Source organism: Mytilus edulis, chromosome 8 (genome assembly GCF_963676685.1).
Source record: "Mytilus edulis chromosome 8, xbMytEdul2.2, whole genome shotgun sequence".
In the NCBI taxonomy this organism is placed as follows: Eukaryota; Metazoa; Mollusca; class Bivalvia; order Mytilida; family Mytilidae; genus Mytilus; species Mytilus edulis.
The window spans coordinates 57,347,770-57,374,910 of NC_092351.1; the positions used below are offsets into that span (position 1 = coordinate 57,347,770).

Here is a 27,141-nt window from a genome sequence, read left to right on the forward strand (position 1 = left end):
TATATTTACAGTTTTTAATCGGCAACATAAACTTCACAATTACATGACATAACAAAATGCTGATGAATTATAAACTGTTCCTTTGCTGAACTGAAAATCTATTGACCGGACAATTTTAAACTATAAACAATGAACTTTTATAATCAAAAAATGTGTCTTCCTGTAAACTACATATATTGAATAACAGATATGTATGTATAAAAAGAAGATGTGGTATGATCAACTCTTCACAAATGACATACAAGTTTACAACAATGTATGGTTCATTTATACTATTAACTGTCACATGTTTATCATGTGATAATTTTTATGAAAAAATTATTACTGGACATATAATTTTACTTCTAGTTATTAAAAATCCTTATGTCTAGTATTTTTGTATTTTTTTGTTAAAGTTTTAATGTGTTGCTTGTTTATATGAGGAGTGAAAATTTCCATAGGCAAACAAAAGAGAGCTTACAGATATAATACCAAACAACAACATTCTGTCCTTTAATAAACATAATTTGTAACCTAAAATGGTACTACTTGAGGAACAGAAAAATTGGTCTATAAATCAATGTGTTGTGTGAATTTTATGAAGTATAAAAAGAAGAGACTTTTCTCACATTGACAAAAATATATGTTAAAACTGTTTTTGTATTCTCTAAAACGACTTTTTTTTTGCCTTAATATTTGAATACTCTAGAGCCAAACCTATTCATGAGGTTTTTTATTACTTAGGGTTTTTGATCTGACTTATAAGTCAGAATGAATAAAGGGAATAATTCAGAAATTTGACCTGAAAAGAGCCTCACAAAAATTCCTCGGTTATAGCATTGCTAGTTGGGAAAGAATTGATTCTTTTACTTTTACATACAAGACAATCAGAGGGAACACCACAATCCTGCTATGCTACCTTATTGACCGTGCTGGGCAGTATATCTTTAATCCATTTTTTAATGCTTGAATTTGACTTTAAAATCTTTCTTAAGCTCTAATTCTTAACTTGGATAACATATTGGAGTTTTTTTTAAACATTCACAAATTAAAAATGTGCTAATAAAATATACATATTCATATAAAACATGATATTAGACATTCCACAAGAAATGTGCTAGTTTTATACATAGCTATTATTTTTGTTCTTGTTATTAAGACAAAAATAACTTATATAACGTGCAAGAAGGAACGAATAAAAATTGATTTACTACATACTATCCCATTTTCACATCGATATCTAATCATGTCCGTAAACTTCACCAGAAAAGAACATTAATGCTAGTTTGTTCCGATTTAAAACTGACTTATAGGAAAGAGATTTCGAACAAAATAATTTCTTTTCACCAAATCAAATCTTTAGTGCCCCTAAGTTTTATCAAAACTGAAATCAGTGTGTCGTCTGCAAAATGAACAGTCCAAGAACAAATATTTCTTCCTTATCCGTGACGTATCAGTTCATTTCTCTTCTGCATTCTAATTATAAGCATCTGCTCTTTCTTTCTCTAACTTGTCTTGCAGTACCATCAGTTTCTGACAAAAGAGAAAATGATAATATGGCTCAGTGAAATATTTCAACTAATATACCCCACGTGTATGTTACATTGTGTTAATAAAGAACCGTCTGTTTCAGATTTTGTTTTAACTATTCTATGTACCTCATTAAAAGAGCACCTTTCCATAAATATAAATCTTCATTTACAGTCGAAAGGGAATAAACAAGAAACGAAAACACTATCCAGTCGACTAGACTATAGACAAATTATAGAATTCACCTTTATAATTCTTATTTTTTTAAACTAAAACTAATCAAAGGTTTTGATAACAGAAATTCATTAAAATTTTTGTCCGTTTTGTATGGTTTTTATAACAATTCAAGTTTCAAACAGTTCCAGATTTTCCATAGAGGATTTTTCAACCTTTAAATAGGTTTACAGATGTATAAATTTTCATTCGCATAAGGTCATCTCATATAATGCACCCTACGGTATTTGTTTTGTTGATGTGTTATCTGTAGGGGCATTTGTGTATGCTTCTAACTACAATATTACAATTTCAAATCTTAAATTTTGAGATATATATATAATTTTTTGCAGACTTGAGAATAAGTGATGTTGTTCAATTTTGTATATCAATCGCTTTTTTGATAGTGGTCACGTAAAAACTGTATTATTTTACCTCTTTTTTGATTAGTTCATTAATCTCTTTTTTTGACATTTCAGGGACCCAGGCTTCAATTGGTAGATCTATTTTCAATACTTTCTTTTTCTTTTTCTCTTCAGACTTTAAAACAATAATGCTTGTAGTTTTAATCATAGTGATAACTTTCACATAATATTATAAAAACAGACGGTATCTTGAAGTTTTAATTTATAAAACCATTGAGATATGCCTGTCAAGTGTGTTTTGCGTCTGGCGTATTACATTTTAAACCTGGTACATTTTGCAAGCTATTGTTTGTGTGTTACTCTGTTCATTATGTTCTCCCATTTATTTGTATTGTTGTCTGTCATGTAATGTTGTGAGTTTAAAGTTTTATTTAACACTGCCATAAAGGCGGGAGGTTTTACATGCCACAAAACCAGGTTCAACCCACCATTTTGTTTTCCTAAAATGTCCAGTACCTACATTGTAGTCAGAAAAATGACCATTGTTATATTATAGTTCGTTTCTCTGTGTGCTACATTTTAATATTGTGTTTCTGTTGTGTCGTAGTTCTCCTCTTATATTCGAAGTGTTTCTCTCAGTTATAGTGTGTAACCATGGTAACCCGGATTAGTTTTTTTTCTGAATCGATTTGTAAATTTCGAACAGCGGTATACTACTGTTGCCTTTATTTGCCAAACAAATTTAATGGATTTTATCATATATCTGATAAAGTATAATATGTAATCTGGATCAATATAGCTTTGTAACTAGTTTTTATAGGGGCTTGAGCTGTCAAATTCATGTTCATAAATTTGACACTAATTTTCATATTTGATTTATAACATACTTAAATGTAAATTGATATAAATGAAAAGACAAAATCGTGCAATCCTATAATAACAACAATGTAATGTTACTTACTTTAGCGTCCTGTTCCTCTTGTTCTATTGTCTCTGACAGTGTAGCAGAATTTACAGTGAAGATTCCATTTTGATTGACTCTTACTTTAACTTTCACTTTGGCACTGTCTTCATTTTTGGGTTTTTCTATCTTACTAACTTGGAATTTACCTAAAAAACAATAGATATTTATACCTTTTAAATTTTTGCATTTCTAGAATTAAACTTTTTTTCTTAACCTGATTGCTTGGTTTATAAAACTATTACAAAATAATTGCTGAAGAAAAAATCATATGGTGTTGAACTTCTTTTTTCGCTACGGCCCTTTGAAAATGCCCAATTTTGAGGATTTTCCTATTTTTCATCGATTTTTACCTATTTTTGGGCTATTATCGTGAAGAAAATCACAGTTCCACAATTAAACTTTTTTTCATACTTTCTATAAAGATGAAGTGGACCAATCTGAATAAATTTTACTTACAAAAACTATAGGTAGGTGTTAATATAAGAAAGTTTATTCATATTCTGACGCTTTTATGTGTAAAATTTACCATACTGTCAATTTTGTATTTTTGTGATTTTTCTCAGTTTCAAGAACAAAATGCATATCATTTCAACTTTTTTGTTATAAATGATTGAAAAAATACATATCTAAGAAATTTGAAAAGACTAAAATGATATGGGATGTACATGATTCTTGTAAAATAATTTTTTTGTATTCCTCTCCCATTTTCTCAAAATTTTGGCTAAAAATACGGACTCGATTGGTCGTAAAATTTGAAAACTGGATTCCTCAAAAACCATTCATCGCAAATACACAATGTTTTCACAGATTTATGTTTGATTATACTATTTTTAAAATTCATTGATATTTGCCACTTCTATCACATGTTTTGGAAATAATTCAAGAACGAGATTTCAACGAGACTGAACGAGACTGAAAAGTCAGAAGAATACATCCATAAATAAAGAAGCTAATACTAACAATGACCACTGCCCTTTCCTCGATCTTGATATCTATATCATTAACGGAAACAATACAAAAAATTATGATAAAGAGATGATTTTTCTTTTCCTATCGTTAATTATCCATTTTTATATGATGACGTTCCCTTGTCATCATTTTACGGTGTTTATATTTCTCAACTTGTACGATTCGCTCGTGAATGTAACATGTTTTAGATTTTAACGAGAGAAATTTATGTATTAATGAAAAATCATTAACCAGGGTTTTCGAAGTCACAAACTTGTCAAAACATTTACTGAATTTTATCATCGGTAAACGGACATCATTCGTAAATATAGGTCAACATGTAGACGTCTTATACGTTCTTATACCTTTAAATATACTTATGAAGGAGGGATATAGTTACGATACTGTTGTCAGGTCATTGAAGATTGCATATTTTGGCTTTAATATTGATTCACTTATAGGGGCTTTCCATCGGAATTAAACACATTTATTTAAAAACCAGTCGTTGGCATGACACGCGTTTTGCTCTTCTCATATATTTGATGATGGTATGATATTAAATCCCTAACGGGAGGGATTGTACCTGATATTTATATGATGAACACATAATCTTTCTATCAGTTTAATTGAGGTCTGGAGCTGGCATGTCAGTTAACTGCTAGTAGTCTGTTGTTATGTATGTATTATTGTCATTTTGGTTTTTTTTTTCGTTTGTTACATCTTCTGATATCGGACTCGGCCTTCTCCATGTTCTCTTGAACTGAATTTTAATGTGTGCGTATTGTTATGCGTTTACTTTTCTATATTGGCTAGAGGTGTAGGGGGAGGTTATAGATCTCATAAACATGTTTAACCATGCACGCCACATGTTTTGCACCTGTCCCAAGTCAGGACCCTCCGGCCTTTGAAAGTCATTGTATTTTTTTTTTAAATTTTAGGGTTTTGTGTATAATTTTGAGTTTAGTATGACGTCCATTATCACTGAACTAGTTATCTATTTGTTTGGGGGCCAGTAAAAGGACACCTCCGAGTGCGGGAATTTCTCGTTGCATTGAAGACCTATTGGTGATCTTCTGTTGTTGTCTGTTCTGTTGTTGTCTGTTCTGTGGTCGGGTTGTTGTCTCTTTGACACATTCCCCATTTCCATTCTCAATTTTAATAATTTTATAAGTATCCTCTTATTTATTACCAAAATCAATATAACAAACCAACACCCATACAATTAAAAAAGAAGCATTCCGTGAGTATTGCATGTCTCAACATAGTCTCTTCCCGGTTAAAATTCCATTGTAATGGAACGAACATTCTAACTTGATCTATAACGTGTGTAAACTAAATAAAATTTAAAAAATCTACCACTAAATATTTCAAACAATTTACTAAAGAAAAGTAAAAAAAATCCAAAATTTCATTTATCTTACAGTGTGGCAAAAAAACTTGATTCACATAAGTTTGGCTGAATTAATTTCATAAAAATTTGACAAAATATAAAAGTTCCAAAACAATTGAACCAGTCACTTTCTAGGAAAATTTCATTAGATTTATAGCAGTTTGACAAGCACTATTTTTTTATCAATGAGAAGCTCAATATTTCCGTAAGAATACAACGTGATTAAAACGTTTAGCTAAGTTTACAGAGATATCTCCCTGTAGTGTTAGGTACCACCTTAATACAATTTCATTTACAAATGTTTTAACAATTAGTTATTTCAATTAGAACTGAAATGTAGTAATTAATAAGTATTTCATAAAAAATGTAATTCTATGGAAAGTTAAAAAAATGTCTTATTTCCCTTTGAACAGTAATTAATAAGCAGTTCATCAAAAATTAAATTCTAGGGAAGGGCTTTAATTGAACAAAGAGAAAAGCTGAAATCGTAAAAATCGACCTGTAACTTGTCATGATAAAAGAATACATCAAATGTCAAATCAATATTTTCAAGCATGGAGAAAAAAAGTATGGGAAACTGATTTGCCGGACTGACGGATGGACAGACGAGACAGATTGTCGGACTTCGTCAGGAGGGGCCTAAACAGTGACCTTCTTCCACTACCCCACCCATACATATTTTTCTTAACAAGACCATACCGAGTCTTGAACTGCTATGCTGCAAGGAATTAAATGCGGTCACATGAATAATGCAGACCAACTGATCATTCCCTTTTGAACTTTGAAGAAATTCATGTTTGTACAAAGATTGTTGTAAATAAAATGATCACAGTGATGATGTAAATAATGTTTACTAACTTCAAATTAACATTATCAAACTTCGGACTAAATATTTAGCAATTTCCTTTCATAGAATCCAAGAAAACAAAGTGACGATATTTAAGTTTTCTCATCTTTTCGAAGAACAGAAATGAGCAGTTACTAGCTTGCTTTTGTCTTGCAACCCTGTAATTCAATCAGCTTTATTAACCATTATATCATTTACAAGATAAAATCTAAACACCGTAATAAGGCAATATAAGACACAAAAGGTAATACAGATTTTTGTCGAGCTTGCGACTTTTGTCGCAGAAAGCTCGACATAGGGATAGTGATCCGGCGGCGGCGGCAGCTCACTTCTAAAACGCTTTATATTTTAAAAGATGGAAGACCTGGATGCCTCATACTTTCTCTATGAATGCCTCGTGTTACAAAGTTTCCATCAGTTACATGTCCAATAATCTTGACCTCATTTTCATGGTTCAGCGACTACTTGAAAAAATATCATTTTTGTTATGTTAAAGTATCTTTTAATATAAGTAATCTTGCAAGGTCCTAATGTCCGTTAGACAGTTTTCACTTTACCTCGACCTCATGGCATTGATCGGTGAACAAGGTTAAGTTTTGATGGTCAAGTCTAAATCTGAGATACTATAAGCAAAGGTCTAGTATATTCGGTGTTTAGAAGAACTGTAAGGTGTACATGTCCAAATGGCAGGTGTCAAATGACCATTACCCCATTTTCATGGTTCAGTGGTTTTAGTCTGCTTTCTTATACTGTATGCAATAGGTCTACTATAGTTGGTGTATAGAATGAATGTAAGGTATACATGTCTAGCTGGCAGGTGTCATCTGACCATGACCTAATTTTCAGGGTCCAGTGGTCAAAGTTAAGTTTTTTAGTATTGGTCTTTTTTCAAATACAATATTTGATAGGTGAACTATATTTGGTTTATGGAAATATTTTATGATTTATATGTCAGTCGTATAGTTTTATTTGACCTTGATATCCTTTCTACGGTTCATTGCTCAGTGTTAACATGGTTAAGTTTTCTGTGTTTTGGTCTGTTTTTCTTAAACTATATCCAATAGGTCAACTGTTTTTGTTGTATGGAAAAATTGTTAGCTGTAAATGCCTGCCTGGCATGGTTCATCTGGCCTTGACCTTATTTTCATGATTCATTGGTCAATGTTTAGTTTTCTTGGCTAATGTAAAGTTTATGTGACAGTTGTAATAAAGCTTTATATTTAGGACTATCAACATAATATCAATGATTAGTAAAGAAGGCGTGTGCACTCTTGTTATATTTGGGACAGTTATCCTATGTTCTAATTATCTAATAGATAATTTTGTCTTACCTATATTTGTATCTGGTATTGGGACATCATTTTTGTGTGTGTATTTGGCCATCAATTGAAATGGTTCTGTTCTGTAGAATGTCAGTACTTTGGACATAGGAATCATATGGTTCTTTGGATACAACTCCATTGCACTGAAATGGAATTGAAAATGTTTAATATCAAAGTCTTAACTTTCTATAACATGTTTAATGTTAAATAGATTGAATGAGTTTCTTTGTGAGGGCTGTTCAATTAAAACATACTTAGGACACAGAATATGCACATGGAAATTTCATCTATAAGTGTGTGTTTTTGGTACAGTGAAAGTTTGAGACGTTCTGAATTTGCTTCTAAGGTGGTAACCCTTTTTTTATTCAGTGCTTTCCCTAGGTACCAAATAGGAAGATATTAAGCTGTATCTGCAGTAAACAAAAGGATCCATTTTATATCGGAGAGTCCGTCTAAACAAATGATTGCCTTTCAATTTGCTGTAAACGTCTTAAAATATATCGCTTTAGTGAAATAGTAATACAAGAACTTGTTAGAGAAATAGATGTCAACTGTTAAATAGAATAATATGTAGAATAGAAATATTGCAACAATCTGCAATGCAAGATTAGACAAAACCAAAATAAACAAGATTGATCAAAATTGAAATAGAAGATAGGTTAATTTATAATGTCAAATGTTTACAATTTTTAACAACCAAATCAAATGAATACATGGCACTCTTGACAACTTCTTGCCATAATGACAGCTAGGAAAATAATGTTTAAAACTCCGTTACCTATCTTCTTCCGTTGTTGGCTGCCAGCTCAGAGTAATAGAATAAGGCTGTGCATCATTTATGGAGAAATCTCGCACTCTGAATGCGGGATTTAATATGGCATTCTGTAAAGAACATCCACGGGCCACAGCCTCGTCAGCATTCAGTGTCGTGCTTGGCACGATGCCAAAAACTTTCTGTACTAGACTTTTAATTGATGGAACTCTTGATGATCCTCCTACAATTTCAACTGCAGCCAGATCTGATGTTGACATTTCTGTAGATAAACAAATTAATTATAATTGTTTACCAACAGATAATAGAAGAATGTGTCCATGGGACACAGATGATACTCAGCGTGCATACAACATTACAACAAGAATGTGTCCAAAGTACACGGTTGCCCCACTCCCACAATCATTTGCTATGTTCAGTGGTTGTTGAAATTTGGCATTACAATTAGAAAAATCATGTCGTCATCGGGAACATGTGTACTAAATTTCAAATTGATTGGACTTCAACTTCATCCAAAAATACCTTTACCACTCTAAACAGAATAAGTGATGCCACCAAAATAAAAGTTGATCCGTGTTTTGTGATAATAAGGATAGTGTATAAGTTTCCATACATTTTGGTTGAGGTAAACTTAAATTAGAAAATGGAAACAAATTGCCAGATACTGACGGACAAGGGTGAAAAATAATGCCCCCTCACGCTATAGCATAGGCTCACAACAAATTGAAAAACATAAGACAATATCATAGGGAACATGTCTACTAAGTTTCAAGTTGATTGGAAAAGCATAACGGCCCTAGGTTGGGCATAAAAAAAATGAAATCCATTATATTTTAGAAATACTTGTATGATAAATTATATAATAGTTCTTTAAGCAAAATCCTTACTTACTACTATTTTCAAGTAATGTCTGGAAAACTGTTTCTATTCTCTGTAATAAACCAGCTGATAACTCATCAAATTGGGTTCTTAAATGAAAATCAAATGCTTAAAATTAGTATTAGAAATGAACATAGTACAGATCACTTACATATTCCTATAACATATATATATATATATATATACTAATACAATATGTACTGTCTTTCTACGTAAACGTTATATCCTCTCTTGTATCTTACAATTCTGTTTGTTAGAGAGTTATTAAACCAACCAGTGTACATGGGAAATAACATCATTGAAGAGGTTGAGGACTTTACATATCTTGGAAGCATGCTAAGCAACACCACTGGAACAGCAAAAGATATAAGAGCCAGAACATTCAGAATAAACAAAGCCAGATATGCATTCTGCCAATTACAGCCCATATGGAAGAGAAGGTAAATCAGTCTGAAAACAAAGATAAGAATATACACAAGCAACGTGAAATCAGTCCTTCTATATGGGGCAGATTGCTGGCGGATTATCTACTCAGACATGAAAAAGCTCCCTCATTCCATAACACCTGCTTGAGGAAAATCTGTAAGATATTCTGGCCCAATACTATTTCTAACAAAGACCTGTACCATAAAACCAATCAGTGCTGTATTGAGACAGATATTAAAAAGAAGAGATGGCGTTGGATGGTCATGTATTGCGGAAAGGAAATGAGGATATCAACAAGATTGCTTTGCGATGGACACCTGATGGTAGACGCAAAAGAGGGAGGCCAAAAGAGACCTGGCGTACAACGGTACAATCAGAGATGAAAGATCTTTGGAAAACCTGGAAAGAGATTGAGAAGAAGGCAAAAAACAGGCAAATGTGGCGAGTACTGGTTGAGGCCTTATGTGCTAATAGGCACGAAGAGGATGAGTGAGTGAGTGAGAGAGTTATTGCACTGATTCTTAGACAATGAGTTTTCAAAGAGAAAATAATATCAATAAATGGAGAATGTGTCCACAGATGATGCCTCTGCCTGCATATAAAGTTGTACATATATATAAATCTACAGCAGTGTAAAATTGATCTTCCTGAATATGTGCATGCTCTGAGTTTTGTGGTAATAAGAAGTAATAATATTGGTTCTTAACATTTGGTTGAGACTAAGATAGAGAACGGACACTAACAATTCAGCATTTTTTCCAATTTGTAAAGGAAAATAACTCCAAAACAGTAAAGGTGAAGCCAGCAACATTTTGGAGAATTCGACTTTCGCAGAGACAGATAAAGGATAAGGATAAAACTTAATGATCCCTTGGCTACAATAGTTATCAAAGGTTCCAGGGTTATAAATTTAATACGCCAGACGCACGTTTCATCGTCATAAAGGCTGATCGGTGACACTCAGATCTGACTACTTGGATGGGGACGAAACGTCCACCAGCAGTGGCATAGACCCAGTAGTGTAAATAGTGATATATGGTACCAGGTTTATAAATTTAATACGCCAAACGCGCGTTTCGTCTACATAAAGACTCATCAGTGACACTCAGATCATTAGTTATAAAGCCAAACAAATAAAAAGATGCAGAGCATTGAGGACGAAAAATTCCGAAAAGTTGTGCCAAATACGGCTAAGGTAATCTATTCCTGGGATAATAAAATCTTTATTTTTCGAAAAATTCAAAGTTTTGTAACAGGAAATTTATAAAAATGACCATTTAATTGATATTCATGTTAACACCAAAGTGCTGACTACTGGCCATGGGCTAATGAAACCCTCGGGAACGAAACGTCCACTAGCAGTGGCATCGACCCAGTGGTGTAAATAGTTATCAAAGGTGCCAGGGTTAAAAAAAAATAATTATAGCATTTTTTCTCTTTCATTCACATACTGTCAAATAATTTAAGTATTTTGAAATTTGAGGTCATTCAAATATTCATAACTTTTCTTATGTGCACTTTATTCAAAAGAATAATTCATCCAAACGGAAGGCCATCTTTATAATTAACCTGACTAAGACGACTTCTATTGTCACTCTACCAGTACATAGTGACCTACCTATCCAATGTAACTGTCACATTCTTCTCCTCCATGAAACAGTCTATGCTAATTGGAATGGATTGTGTGATAGCACTCATTAACTTTTTCAATCTTTCACACTCGGTTTCTAATCTCAATCTAGCTTTCATATTCTTTCCTGCATCAACCTTATAACGTTCTTTCAAGTCTTGTTGAAAATAGTCTGCAAGAATTTTGTCAAAGTTTCTTCCTCCTAGACAGGGGTCGAAATTTGTTGCCAAAACCTACAAAAGTTAAACACAACATATATGTTATCAAACTCCAAAATCACTCAACAGCAATCTCAATGAATCTAGAGTTTAGCATTATGAAATTATTTTGACTATTACGATATGGTGAGTATTACAATAATAAGAACTCTCATTCTGATATCTGATGCATATCTTTATGCAATCGTTCCTAAAATGGAAATAATTTATATAGCATTTTTGTAAATTCTTAAAAAATGACAATAATAAATGCATTTAATAATTTCTGATTTTACAGTAACATATTGGTACTTGTCTATTGTATGTTTTTTTTTATTGTTTATGTCATTGGGTGTACATCTCACACCTCTTTTATATGCCATATGCTGATAGCAAGTAGAAGAAATAAAGTTATTTATGTCAAAAATATTATTGTTACATTCTACTGTGTTGGGTAAAACTGTATCACATTGTCAGTGGGTGTGGCTACATTTCCCAAAATGAGGGATCTAAGCATATGTAAATAACTTTAAACATATTACACTTTGAACTATAATCACTACTTCTATGGACCTGATTTTCCTTTTATTTTAATACTTTTTTTTTCAATGTCACACCTTAAGCTTTGTCTTGTGAAATGCCACAATGGCCACCTGTAAGGAGCAGTAACCTATGTCAACAAACACCACGTTCTTGGCTTTCTCTGTCTCAGCTGGGAGATCTTGTTTGTAAAAACCATAACCCAAAGCAGCTGTAATTAAAAGTCGTATATTAAATTAGATACATATAGTTGTACATGTATAAGTTATTACAATTTGACAACTCTGAAATTTTAATGTTAACAACATTTGCTATAGTAGCAATCTTCCTTCAAAATGAGACACACAATGAAATATAAAAAAAGAAGAATTTGTCTGACAACAAGAATGCCCATATCCAGCTTGCCTAAAATAAGCGAAATTGAACAGACGCTCAAGGGCAACGCTTAATGCACCCTTAGCTTTGAGGAAATGGTATGAAATCTGTCAAATATTAATTCAAAGCAGTGGCTTGTCGAAGTTAAAACGTTTTTAAGCACTGACCTTTGTTTTGTCTATACATTTTCTAATATCATTGGTACAGTAACGACTCTCTTCATAAAGAATATCTTTTTGTGCATTATGGTGAATTATTTCTAAATAACCCCTTTACATTATACAGCAGCTCTAGTTTTTTTTTTCAATACATAAAATTTTGATAAAAAGGCAACAGAAACCTTGCTAAAAAATGAATATTATTGATTAGTGTTCAACACCGATTTCAACACCATTGTTCTATTTTGTGGCTGTAAGTTTTTATTTCAGATAACCACCGGCCCTCAGTAGGAGAACTACCAATCCTGGTCAATTAAGATTGGAGTCAATTGCACCTTCCCCATGCAGGATTCGAATTCAATCCTAAGTGTTGACTGGCTGGTGATACAGTAGTTGACTACTGAAGACCATTCGTTGTCCACTGAGGCCCTTGGTTGAAAAAAAGATATAAAAACACTAACCTGCTGTTGAATCATTCATGACCTTCAAGCAATTCAGTCCAGCTACCTCACATGAATTTAACATAGCTCTTCTTTCTATATCTGTGAAAAATGTGGGTACCTAAAATAGAAAATTTAAAGAGCTAAGTATTTCATGAAAAGGAACAAAAACTTGGTACTTTTCCAGACATTTATAATAATTTCGTTTGTGATAAGTCATTCAGATCTTCAATCATAGTAGCTTGACTCTTTTTCTATGTTATCAGATTATTGAAACACTCATAAAAATCAGCCCTAATAAGGATGTGTTTGTTATTCATATTAACAGAAAAAAAATAAATTACAAACTAATACGACGAGTGGCAGAAGTTTTATAATAGAAGGAAGAAGAAGACTTTGAAAGTCTACAGTACTACAATGTATCTTTTAGTAAAATACCATGAAATTTATTTAAAACTTGTTTGAAAGACCTAAAAATAATATATGTCATCAACCTAGGTATTTCATATTTCATTAATTAGTCCACTTACAGATACCACCACATCTACGACCTTAGTCTTCAGTCTAGCTTTTGATATCTGCTTTAACTTCGTCAACAGAGCTGCCATCATCTGTTCTGGGGTGAACTGCTGTTCACCTTCAAGATAGTGAACCTAAATGAAGAACAAAAATATCATCGTTTTTATAACGTTAACAAAAATCTCTTTTGTTTTAATAAGTTTGAGTAACCACATGATCCTTCAATTTGTTTTTTTTTTAATATTTCCCACCATTTCCTTTAAAAAAAACTGCAATCAGTATTTTCTACAAAGAGAGCAGATTCTTCCACTTTCCCCTTTTAAATTCTACCTTTCTCTTGTAGACACAATATTGTAATCATAAGGTTATGAGGCAGAATTACTGCTTTCATGGTTTGATGAGGGTCAGCAAACTTCATATGTCATGGTATTAAAACTAGGTAAACACTAAATGATTGAGAGTAACAAAATAGCATTTAAATGTATATATGTTAATCCTTCATATACAATTTCTCTATGCTCTTTCATTCTAGATTTCAAATAATTTGTAGTTATCTCCCTTCCTGGTATTCCTTCAAATACCTGTTTGCCAAAGCTGAAAATGTTCAAATGACCTCTCATCTAAAAGAGGGACGAAAGATACCAGAGGGAAACCAAACGCATATATCGAAAATAAAATGACAACGCCATGGCTAAAAATGAAAAGAAAAAACAGAGAAACAATACTACACATAACACAACATAGAAATCTAAAGAATAAACAACACGAACCCCACCAAAAACTAGGGGTGATCTCAGGTGCTCCGGAAGGGTGAGCAGATTCTGCTCCACATGTGGCATCCCGTCGTGTTGCTTATGAAATAACAAATTCCGGTAAATAGTCCAATTCGGTAGGTCATATTTATTAAGGAACATATCTGATATCAGTTGTGAAACGGTTATTCCATAACGGTCAATCAACTCGTGATGGCGTCCGTAAAATTTACGAAGAGATGATTTCAACCTCACCATTTGGAACTCTTGATTTAATAGCTTCCTTGTGAGCAACAACACGCTATCAATAAATCATGATAGGAAATGCAAGCACGGGAATATCGTATCAATTGGGAGATATATACCCCGTATGCAGGTGCTGCTGGAATGTTGCTACTTAGAAATGGAAAGTTCACAATTGGAAAGCTAAAATCATTACTTTTATCGTAAAGTTTTGTTTTCAATCGACCCTCATTGTCAATTTCTAGATGTAAGTCAAGAAATGAGACCGACTTAACTGTCTCTGTTGTATCCTTTATCTCTAGCTAAATGGGATAGATGTTTTCGACATAGTCATCAAATTATGAAGTTTTAGTGAAAGAACATCATCTATATAGCAAAGTGAACGATAGTTTCCAAAAAAATAATTCTAAATTTTTTAAAATCATTTTTGGTTATTTTTTTACTTGTATTCTTTTGAAAGAAAAAGGGATTTCAGTGTGTATTACAAAGCATTAATCTAAAGTTAATTCCCTAATGCATGTAAAGCAATACTTTGGTTAGCTTGCTTGCTTCGTTTGTATATTGTGAAACTGATATTTGGATTACGTCCAACCAAAATTCATTATGATATATACAGTTTTAAATATGCTTATATATATATATATATATATATATATATTGTTAGAAGACGTCAATCAAAATTACAAAGCGTGAGGAAATGTTTTTACCAATAGTAAGTAAGCAAGCCAACCAACGTTTTTTTTTATCTACAAGCATTAGGTAATTAGCTATTAATGTGTATCTAAATTACCTTGATTAATATTTCTCCATTCTTTCCCTGTTCCACCTTATAAGGTTTGGGAAAATCAGCTAGCTCTTGTTGCACAAAGGGGTCTGTGAACTTTCTACCAATGAACCTCTTGAAAACAGATACTGTATTTTTTAAATTTGTAATACATTGATCCTTGCCTGAGACACCAATGCTTCTGTTCTTTTCATTAAAGGAAATAAAGGCCCTGAAAATGGTATAAATGCGTAATCAAATATTGGATATCAAATACAATGTCATTTTAGTTCACACCACCGTCTTGTTCACATGTTTCAGTTTTCAGCTTTCAACTATAATATTATTTTTTACCTGCGCACCTACTTTTAACTTTTATTGATCTGTGCGAACACTTAAATCGATTAGTGTTTACCCGCATAGAGTGGAAAAATTTATAGGTTTGGTTTTACTTGTTTAAATTGGGTCAGTATGCTACCATTTTTTAAACACAAGCTTGGGAAATATTGTTCATTTGTAATCTGACAAGTGACAAAGATTGACCATGTACAGTCTGATATCTTTCATCCCTCTTTTAAAACAATTCTGACTAGGATTTAGTTAAACAAGTAACGGTATTGGTAGGTGTTAGAACAAACGATAAAAAAAATATAATACATATAGTAACATATTTGTTGATTAAAGTTTATGGGGTAAGAAACTATAAAACGTGTTGAAGGACTTCATTTGAACCTTGGTGGATAGTTGTCTTAAACCAAATCTCCTTATGTTTTATGTAGCTGGTCTAGAAATCTTCCACAACTATTAGCCTGATACATAAACAAATTCTATTTATAAAGAATAGTAAAGTTTTTTAACAAGGTACAAGACTGAAGTATAAACCTATATGTATCATTCACTTTTAAGAGATTGTTATTTTACAACCACACTGAATAACTTTATTCTTTAGCTTTCTATGTTGTGTCGTGTGTGCTGTTGTTTGTTCGTCTTTTTCATTTTTAGCCATGGCGTTGTCAGTTTGTTTTAGATTTATGAGTTTGACTGTCCCTTTGGTATCTTTCGTCCCTCTTTTAAGCCATACAACAGAGAGGCCTTACTTAAAGACTTCACATTACTGCTCGTTATTATAATTATGAACAAACAACAAAAGTACAATTTAAAACCATTGGCCTCGATTTAACAATATAAACTTATCAAGATAAAAACACCGTGTGTTAATACTAAGACAGATAAGTGAGTGATGGAAATGGTACAACTAAACACTTAACTATCTGAGTACTGTGCAAGGACAAACTTTCATTCCTTTTTTTTTTAATTCATATTATAGGAAAGAAATATACTGATCTACTAAAGTTTTGTTATTATTTCCGATATCTCTATTTATATAAATAATTCAAGTTCATTTCAAAAACACTATTTACCCAGATACAATATGTGTGTATCTTACCCTAGCTAGTTAGGGCAGTATGCACTGCAAGCCACTATTCCGATGCCGCAGATTAGTGGAATTTTATCCGTACTAGTTAGTTTTTGCAAACCCTTCAGCTTGTTTGGAAAACTGAAAATAATGCGCAATATTCATCTTAGGACTACCAGTTGAAAAAGTGTTTGGTGTAGACTGCTAGGAACCATGTCAACGTTTTACTTGAATTCAAGATAAAGTTTGTTTACACTTGGGGGAATAATCCAAATTAGGTATTGATACACATTTTAGATAGTCTCTGGTACATATTGTTACACCTTTTAAGACAAGGTGAATGGGATATTTGAAAAATATACATTAACAATACTGTCTACAACACTTTATATGGATACACATTTCAGCTTTCTAATTGTAAACTTTCCAATTTCTATTGAGCAGTATCCCAGCAGGAACTGCACACAGACTCACGTAGTCAGAGTATACACAAATTTGTATCTCCCAGATGATAATGATATTTCAGGGCTTTTGATAAGGATTTCCATAACAAAGTGTTGCTGCTCTGAGGGAAGACAGTAAATCAAGAGTTCCAAATGATAAATTGAAATCATCCGTTCATATCTTTTACAGAAATGTAGTATGAGTCAGTTAGTCATTGTGTGTTCATTAACAATTATCGCAACTGCAATCTCTTCCCTTTTCAACGGAATTTCACCTGCTGTATCTGATTTATCATCAAGTTTGTACTAAGGATGAGTAACACGACAGTTGCCACCTGTAGGACAGGATCGGTTTACACTTCTTGTCCCTCTGTCATTCCATTCATTCCCTTATTATTGATAATGATCATTGATATATATCTATTCCAGATAATTCCTGATACAGTTTGTGCTTGTTCTTAGCCTTTTCAGGGAGATAGTTGAATTTTGTCATTTTTTAAGTCTATCGTCCTTCCCTACACCTATATCACCCTGCGCAGTCCCTCTATTATTCGCGTATCAGGGCTTTGATACAAGTGCAGGCATTATCAGCCACATCAAACTTAACTGTCGGGAGAACTTGTTGAACTTTGTCATTTTTAGAGTATATATTTGTATCATAAGACGTGCATAGTATTTCCAGATAACTCCACCTACATGTAAAGTGAACCATAGAACAATGTACTCCCATATTCAACTTTGTATATTACACAACACTTTGCAACTACAGCAGCATTATTTGTGTCTCTCAAACACAATAATATCTCAAGACAGTCCTACATTGATTTTGTTATAAAACAGTTACTTTAAAGTGGAGCGAGGGGCAAATATCTATGTTTAGTGGGGACACATGAATATTACTGTAATTAAATGATTGCGTATATATATATATATATAATATGTGCGAATTATAGTTATATTGTTAACTTATTTTGTATGTCACAAGCTTAATGTTTTAAGTTTAAACGGCAATAAATATTTGAATTAGATTGGCAATAAGCACTGTGTATTAGTTTCATAACATTTGGTTGAGGCAAACTTAAGTTGGAAAATGGTAACCTATTTCTGGATGAACGTAAAGACCATGGTAGCGCTTAATGCACCCGCCACTGTGGCCGGGACATCAACATGATTTGTTTTGCTCTTAATTACAATCACTCAAGTGACACATATTAATTTGTTTTTACTTCATACGTATGTATCTATAAAGATTCACCGCTTATCAAAATTCACGATTTGTTTTATATGCTTTGTACTGTCTCCTTAATGTTTACATCCAGTCTCGCATTTTACCCCTGTTCATTATAATCATGTGAAAATTCATGGATGGTATCAGCGGGATTCAAATCCTCAATCTCTTGGATCTAGTTAATCATAAATTCAGTATTCTAACTGAATGAGCAAAATAAGGCAACACTTAAAAATATTTTAGTTTGTCCAAACCGCTCCCAAAGGTTATAACAGTCGATAGGTAATTATTCATTTTTTTGCTTTTTTCAACAAAGAGAATTTATAACGCCGATACAAGATTTTATTTTTAGGGTTAAAAAGGCTGAGGGCAAAAACACGTAATCTTGTTTAGGTCCTAAGATCTTCCCTATATCAACCAGTGAGACTATCTTAAACCATCTATGATGTCAAAAGACCTTATCGCTATTTGGAAACACTCGCCGCTTGGCCTGATAATTAATATTTATATTAAACAACGATCCCTTTTTATTGTCCTTTTTTTACTTCATTTTTTTACCTCAAAATTTGACTGGAACCTTTGTGATCGATTTGTCCTGTGATGAAGGAAAATATGGAGGATCATATTGTGTTTTACATTTTACAACGTAGATGTTTCTATATATTTTTCATGTCATCGATCCATTTTGCGTCCAATTGTAACGGATAGTTGATTATCATTTTTATCAGCATCATAAAATTAGACATGTGACACACTTCATACTAAAGTACTGAACATGTATACACTAAGGAAATAAGGATACCACTTGGACAAATGAAAATGATATTTAAGGATTTCTTAGTAATGAATTACTTAAGTATCTAACTTACGGTGTATTCCTTGGACTGTATTCATTGTCTATTGATCCGTCCCCATCTTGTCTCAATACAGCAACGAAACAGGAACTGTTACCAATATCAAAACCGACCGCCATTTTTCCACTTTTTTGTTACTATTGGAAATTTTCTGACAGAAAAAAAGAAAATGCATATATAAATAATTTTGTTGACAAATATAAAGATTTGTTCAAGCGAAAAACTATCCAGTAATAAATCAACAATGTAAATCATTAGGAAGTTCAACATGATTAAACTATGCTTTCTAAGCAATTTCGAGAAATCACATGGAATATAGCTACCTTCATGAACTTTAATTGTCGGCAGTAACTTCCATAGATGATACAAAACAAAATACTTAAAACAGTTTTACTTTTCTACATTGGCTAGAGGTTTTCTACATTGGTGAGGGTTGACATCTCACAAAAATGTTTAACCCCGCCGCATTTTTGCGCCTGTCACAAGTCAGGAGCCTCTGGCCTTTGTTAGTCTTGTATTATTTTGATTTCAGTTTCTTGTGTACAATTTGGAAATTAGTATGGCGTTCATTATTACTGAACTAGTATACATTTGTTTAGGGGCCAGCTGAAGGACGCCTCCGGGTGCGGGAATTTCACGCTACATTGAAGACCTGTTGGTGACCTTCTGCTGTTATTTTTTCTATGGTCGGGTTGTTGTCTCTTTGACACATTCCCCATTTCCATTCTCAATTTTATTATGCAGTATAATACGAAAATATACATAAATCATATAAACTTGTGTCATTGATTTTATTTTGTTTGCACCTTGCAGTTATCTTAAATATTTAGGGTATCAAATTGACATATAAATCAAATTATAAAACATCGTCCGTGCATGCAATGGTTGATACTTGTTTTTCTAAATTTTAAATGAATAGTAATGTACCGTTTAAAACGAAAGTAAAATTGAACATCTATGTCACTATTTTTTTCAAGACAAATGAAAAATTTATAACTAACAAAAATGACAATTGGAGAAATATACTCACTTCTAAATTAGAAATATACTCGGTATTTTCCCAATTCGTCCATTATTTCTCCGTCCGGTTAGAAAATATCTCCTTATTCTAAATATGTTCAAGAAACCACGTGATTTCAATTCTGTTAACAGGTAACTATAGTCAATAACATTTTAAACAGTTTTACACGTCAAATAGTATTTCACATAAGTCTCGTCATTTATATTTTTTGTTCCTCCTATTCGACGACAAATATTAGTGTATTATGCTCGATGATGAGGGGAAACTGCCTTCATTTTTTGGGTCTTTGTTTACTCCTTGGTTTTGATTGTTATTGTCTTTATTGAGTGGTAGATATATGCAGCTAAATTATGTCTCAATTTTCAAGCTTAAAAATATCTGATTGGATACAACTCGAGATGACATATATCATTAAACTAAAAGAATTTACATTACATTATTCGAATACAAGTATTTGCAACTAATCCGTCAATGATATTGACTATCTGAATGCATGTGATAAATGATGATAATTTATTATCTTTAATTATATAGATAAAGAATATGGTGGGGTTAAACATGTAATCGGGCGCCCAGCCATCCCCAACGTTATTGTACAAAAGAAGAACGAACTATAAAAATCATTAGGAAAGGGCCCAACTCATCAGATGGTTAAAACACAGGAAATCAACCTATAAAACACGGACCGGACTTGGATGAAATTTATATATCGTTGTTAATGTTTTTCCTTTTTTTATTTTCCTAACATGTTTTGTTATAAAATTGACCGTAAGTTTTCTCAATTGAGGTGTTTCACATTTTTCTTGTCGGGACCTTTTATAGCCGACATTGTTGAAGGTCGTACAGATGCCTAAAATTGCTTACACCAATTTCCTTTGAACTTTGGTGCATAGTTATCTCATTGGCAGTCATACCGCATTTTTTTTTATATATTAAGTAGGATAGGACAATTGTGCTGATAGTCTTTACATATGATGTGAATATACAAAGGTTTTTGAGAAACATATTAGAGCAAATACATTGATGCTTTAGCTAACAGCTACTATTAGGGGTTGCAAAATTATTTGAGAGTTATTATGTTTTTACGAAATTGTAATGTATCAAACAATTGTATGTATGACAACAAGTCGAGTGAATGAAAGGGACTTTGAAAGAGAAAAAACAAAAGCTGACGATTCAAAAAGATGGGCAGTAGATTGATTTTAAGCAGAGGAGATTTCTCCTCTAGAAAAGTTAGTCTGAATACTATATCGAATCAATAATGAATTTACCACTTACGCATCACTTATGAAAGAGTGACCTATTAAACAGACTATACGGGACTGTTGTTAGTAAAAAAAAAAACACCCATCATATGCATGGTGTCTTGTTGTTAACTAAGCTATATATGTTTTTCTATATCAATTTTCTATCATAAAAAGGATATTACAAACATGTCTAACGAACTTTAATTGTCAAATAGTCAATCAATGTTGTCATTCCTATTTTAATTTTTTTTTTTAAATCTATATGACATAACTAAAGTTACACATTGAAAATACCACGTTCAAAGAAATCTAAGTAAAAATCTATAACACATGTTTCTACAGAGAAAAAGCTTTAATATGTCATGTTGCCAAAAAAAAAAATAATCCAATAATAAAAGTATAATTAAACGGTATGTAAAATAGTTACTTTAGAAATTATTTTAATATTATTTTTATGGCAAATATACTTTCCCTCTGTAAGATGTTTGAATCATTTGTGGCTGTAAAATTTGAAAATATTTTGATATTATTGATTTCGAATGTCATGTAAGAATAGAATAAAATAGATATTATTTCAGATACCTTTCATGATGATGTTATTTTCATAAAAAAATGTATTCCTAGTAGTACTAATTATAATTTAGTAGTATCCTACTAAAACTATTCATTTAACATACTTTTTAGCAAAACTTGTGTATCCTGTTTCAGCTCTTGCACGATCTTGCGTCGATTTTCATGTAGACATACTCCTATAAAAAAAAAAGATTAAGATACAAGGAGGGTTGTAACGTTTGTTCCTTCTTCCTTGTTCCTTATTCGTTACCTATTCGTTACTTATTCCTTATTCGTTACATATACGTTACTTATTCCTAAGTCCGTATTCGTTATCTATTCGTTACTTATTGTCATTCATTATTCGTTACTTATAAATTAAGGGATGTATCTCTCTCATGCAAAGCTCTGATTCCTTTCACAGAATTGGCTATACTTTTTGGAACTTTTGGATTATAGCTCTACATACTTTATATAATCTTTGGATTTTACATATTTTGGCCACGGGCATCACTGAAGAGACATTATTTGTCGAAATGCGCATCTGGTGCAGAAATATTGGTACCGTTAATGTTATTATTCCTTATTCCTTTTTCGTTGAAATGGGAACATACACGCTTATAGGTAAAGAACCCATAGTTACTCCCATAGACAAAAAATACAATTGAAAAGATTTTTTTAAAGGTGCAACGTATAACATGTATAACACACGAATTATAAGCGAATAAGGAACGAATTAAAAACAAGGAATTAGTCTATCTCCGAAACGGTATACACGCGCTAATAGGGTTATTTCACCTCTTCGAACCAAAAACCAACTCCAGAAATACAAATATGAAGCAGATTACAAGTATAACGTATTAAAATCGAATAAGGAACAAAAGAGTATCGAATATTAAGTAACAGGATCGGTTGAGCACAAACACGGATACATTTGTGTTAAAAGGGTTATTTTACCTCAACAAAGTAAGAACTAATAACAGAGATAAGTATAGAAAGAATTAAAAATGGGGAAGGATATTATAATTTCGAATAAGTAACGAGTAAGGAATAAGTAATAAGTATCGAATAGGTAACAAATAAAGAATAAGTCACCAACTGGACGACCCTGATACAAGGCCATATTTGAAACCCGGCTACAAAACTTATTTTATCTCAACAAATGAAGAACTATTACCATAGATAAGAATATAAAGAATTAAAAAGATATTAAAACTCGAATAAGTAAGGAATAAGGAATAAGTAACAAATAGGTAAGGAATAAGGAATAAGTAACGAATAGGTAAGGAATAAAGAATAAGTAACGATTAGATAACGAATAAGGAATAAGTAATGAATAAGGAATAAGGATTAAGTCACCAACTTGACGACCCTGATACAATGCCATATTTTAACCTTGCTACAAAACTCCAAATAAACTACTTATAAATATGAATATATTTTTATGTCATGTTATCAATTCATTTCTTACATTGAAAAGCATTCCCCTTCTCCATTATTTTTGTTTAGTCATATTAATTATTCTGTTCATGGAAATTGTAAATTTAGTATTCAAATCCCTTTATCAAATATTGTATCTCAATAGTAGCAACTGTTTTCTTTACTTAGCAAATAACATCAAAATGAATAAAACTGATGCAAATTATGTTTAAAAGCCTTGTTACAACGCAAATGATTAAATAGGGGACACATCACGGAAAACTAAAGACAAAACGTTTTATTTATATAAAATGACGAGACTAGACTTGTCTGGCAATGCTTTAGAAACAAGGTCTGCAACATTTGAAAGCTAAAACATATAAAAGTTTTTCAATATGAGCTACCAGCATATCTGGCTAAATTGCAGTAATGACTGCGAATCCATGTCTCTGTTTTAGTTATCAAATGTCCCTTCATATCGGTGTCTTCATATTTTAATTGATACATGCATAAAAGTCATCGTTTTATGCACTTTATGAAAAGGCGGCATGGTCCTGAAGCCAAAACTACTGCAAGCGTGAAATATGGAGAATCACAATTCCCGACACACAGCACAGTAAAATCCCTAATTGAAGACATACCATATAATAGGCAGAAAAAGGGAGACAAGCTGTATATAATCAATATGGGAATAGTTTTAGGGCTTACAGAAGATCTGACTAGTAAAAATGATGTGAAATAGCCGAAAACGATAAGAATTCTTAGCGTGCATTACGGATGGGTTTTCTGCATATAACCTGGGCGTCCGGCGTACCAAATTACACGTTAGGTTTCTTTGACAAGTTTTAACAACCACTGAATCGATATAATCGTTTTTCGCCGAAAACATCACCAGCCAAATGGCTGTATTTTTTTGTTTATATCAAATATCTTTGATCCGTTCATTTTCTGTATTTTGTTTTGATTATAAAATACTGAATTAAACCCTTATGATGCCCCTTAACCCAAAATTACATAAATGTTATGATGATCAATTGTCCCTCTTTTTCTATTACATTTGAAATCTAAAAAATAGGCGACATAACGTTTATTGTCAGTACGTTGCATTATGGTTATTTGTGTCCGGCTTTGGCTATTTGGCTTTTCTTTTTGACATGCTTTTGTTTATAAGCTCTTAAATAATTTTTTGGATTTTAAATTTGTTTTTATTTTGGTGAATCAAAGAAGATACATTAATTTTATTGTTGAAGTGCGCACCTAGTTTAGTAAAATCGGTACCGTTAATAATATTGTATAACCCAAAAAGTTCCATATCAAGGTAAAATAGTCACGTGTGTGTACTCTATATCCCTTAAATTATAGGTATGCATCAGGAACTTACATACGATTTTATCACTTCTTATTTAGCTCACCTGGCCCGAAGGACCAAGTGAGCTTTTCTCATCACTTGTCGTTCGTCGTCTGTCGTTGTCCGTCGTCGTTAACTTTTACAAAATCTCCTTCTCTGAAACTACAGGGCCAATTTTAATAAAACTTGGCCACAATCATCATTAGGGTATCTCGTTTAAAAAGTGTGTTCGGTGGCCTGGCAAACCAACCAAGATGGTCGTCACGGCTAAAAATAGAACATATGGGTAAAATGTAGATCTTGGCTTATAACTCTGAAACCAAACCATTTAGAGCAAATCTGAAATGGGGTTAAATTTTTTATCAAGTCAATATATATCTGCTCTGAAATTTTCAGATGAATTGGACAATTTGTTGTTAGGTTGCCCTCCCCAATTGGTAATTTTCAAGGAAATCTCGCCGTTTTTGGTTATCATCTTGAATTCTATTATAGATAGAGACAAACTGTAAAAAGTTAAATTTTAGATCTACAATAAGTCAACATCACCAAAATGGTCAGTTGACCCCTCAAGGAGGTATTGCTCTTTATAGTAAATTTTTAACAATTTTCATTAATTTTGTAAATTTTTGTAAATTTTTACAAAATATTTTCTTCTGTAACTATTGGGCCAAGTTCATTATAGATAAAGAAATTTTAAGTATCAAGAATGTTCAGTAAAGTAAGATCTACAAACACATCACCATCACCAAAACACATTTTTTTCATGAATTCATCTGTGTCCTATGTTTAATATGCACAGGCCAAGGTGACCGATACAGACTCTTTAGAGACTCTAGTTTAAAGGTTCAGAGAGGAATAACACATTTTCGAAGTCAATATTAGGCACACCAATGGAGGTACAGATAGGGTTTTTACCACCAAAAATTTCATAAAACAAGATAAATGTAGTTCATCAGGCCCTCTTACATTTAAATGACTGCCGCAATTATTATAATTCTCTTACAGAAAACTAAATAAATATAGACGTTGCGCACGTTATTGGTGTCACTTTGGAAATATGGGTTAGAAGGCGGGTTTTTCAAATGCAAGCTCTTATCCTTTACAATAAATATCCATGTTATGCATATCATTCGAAAGGAAATAAACCACAGAAATCAATAACATAGATGATTTTGTGCTTTGTCTATTTTTTAATGAAAAACTTTGCTCATTTCGATGCCTATAACGTCATTTCAAGGGTGTCCCGCTGTTACAATTTTGTTTTATGTGAGTCTTTAAAATCCCAGTGCGGATTCATTAGTAAGTAGAATGGTTAAAAATTTTGCAATTGTTTTGTATACATTTAACCTAAAATGAAGTAACAGCACGTTTTTGATTTTAAGAGAAGGAAGGTCGTCAAAAGAGTTTAAATAAAAAAGAGAAAAAATGTCCCAATTAGCTGCTCAACCCGTAATTTTTTTTTCTGTCTTCACTTTCATAAGATATTATGGACGAAAATGGATTTTAATAAATTATACATGTCCCGAAGAAGCTATCTGAAGTCATCATTAAGTAACTGCGGTCTTATTTTAAAAACATCGTCATTTTCCCCGTGTCCAATAAAATGTCCCGATGGACAAAATAACACAAAGAATAATTCAGAGGCTTTTTATCAAACGAAATTCTACTATATCTCAATTTTTTAACACCTGTTTACTGATAGGAATGGAAAAAACATTTAATTTCCCTTAAAATGATATGATATGAACTTTTGTTTGAGTTGCTGTTAGAAAATCCGAAACGATCTAAGATGTCCAATGAAATGTCCCCGTAACCGTAATTTGACGTTCGCGTTATAATAACGTTAAACTGTATACGAATGTTCTTGCATATTTGGCATAACATAATTTCATGATATTGTATGATCTATATAAAATAAAGTTCTCGTTTAATATGCATTAAAATATAGATCTGCATTCCGGTTTCAAGGATATAAGATGTTGAAATATTTAACTCGGATACGTCATAAAGACAAGGCCTCGGAGCTATAACAAAGAGATAACTTACTAATGACCACACTCCCACTTTATAAAAGCAAGATACATTGAAAAAGAAAATGCGATCAAAAATGAAATCTTCTTAATTATCCTCCTAAGCCAGATAGTATCTGTAATTCGAAGCTATACACATGAATGACAATTTCACAAAAATTGTATGAGAAAAAGTACACCTTAGTCGTGAACATTTCAGTAAAACGTGCTATCATTTTCTTTGTCGCATCGACTCATTTAACAAAACGTTTTATCAGAGAAATACTTGTCATTTATTCATCATCCACGCACGAACTTGTCTCAGAAAAAATATATCTCTGTACATAAGCT

At 32.2% G+C, this 27,141-nt stretch overlaps 1 protein-coding gene across 1 annotated transcript; it reads right to left on the minus strand.

Annotated features, from left to right (window-relative positions):
* LOC139485944 (heat shock 70 kDa protein 4-like) lies at positions 1-20,311 on the minus strand. Its single transcript, XM_071270626.1, has 13 exons — positions 20,225-20,311; positions 19,210-19,345; positions 15,280-15,484; positions 13,506-13,628; positions 12,997-13,096; positions 12,080-12,213; positions 11,254-11,498; positions 9,222-9,298; positions 8,337-8,592; positions 7,568-7,701; positions 3,049-3,197; positions 2,158-2,262; positions 1-1,512 (listed from the first exon to the last, which is right to left on the minus strand). Exons 2-13 carry the CDS (start codon positions 19,311-19,313, stop codon positions 1,456-1,458), a joined length of 1,689 nt encoding a protein of 562 aa, XP_071126727.1. The 5' UTR covers positions 19,314-19,345; positions 20,225-20,311; the 3' UTR covers positions 1-1,455.
* Between the last annotated feature and the right edge of the window lie 6,830 nt (positions 20,312-27,141).

Coding starts and splice junctions, on each gene's coding strand:
- LOC139485944 (XM_071270626.1), bottom strand. CDS start 19,313: ATGGCGGTCGGTTTTGATATTGGTAACAGTTCCTGTTTCGTTGCTGTA. Junction 15,485..19,209: donor TACAGTCCAAGGAATACACC/GTAAGTTAGATA, acceptor TACCATTTTCAG/GGCCTTTATTTCCTTTAATG. Junction 1,513..2,157: donor ATGAACTAATCAAAAAAGAG/GTAAAATAATAC, acceptor CTCTTTTGTCAG/AAACTGATGGTACTGCAAGA.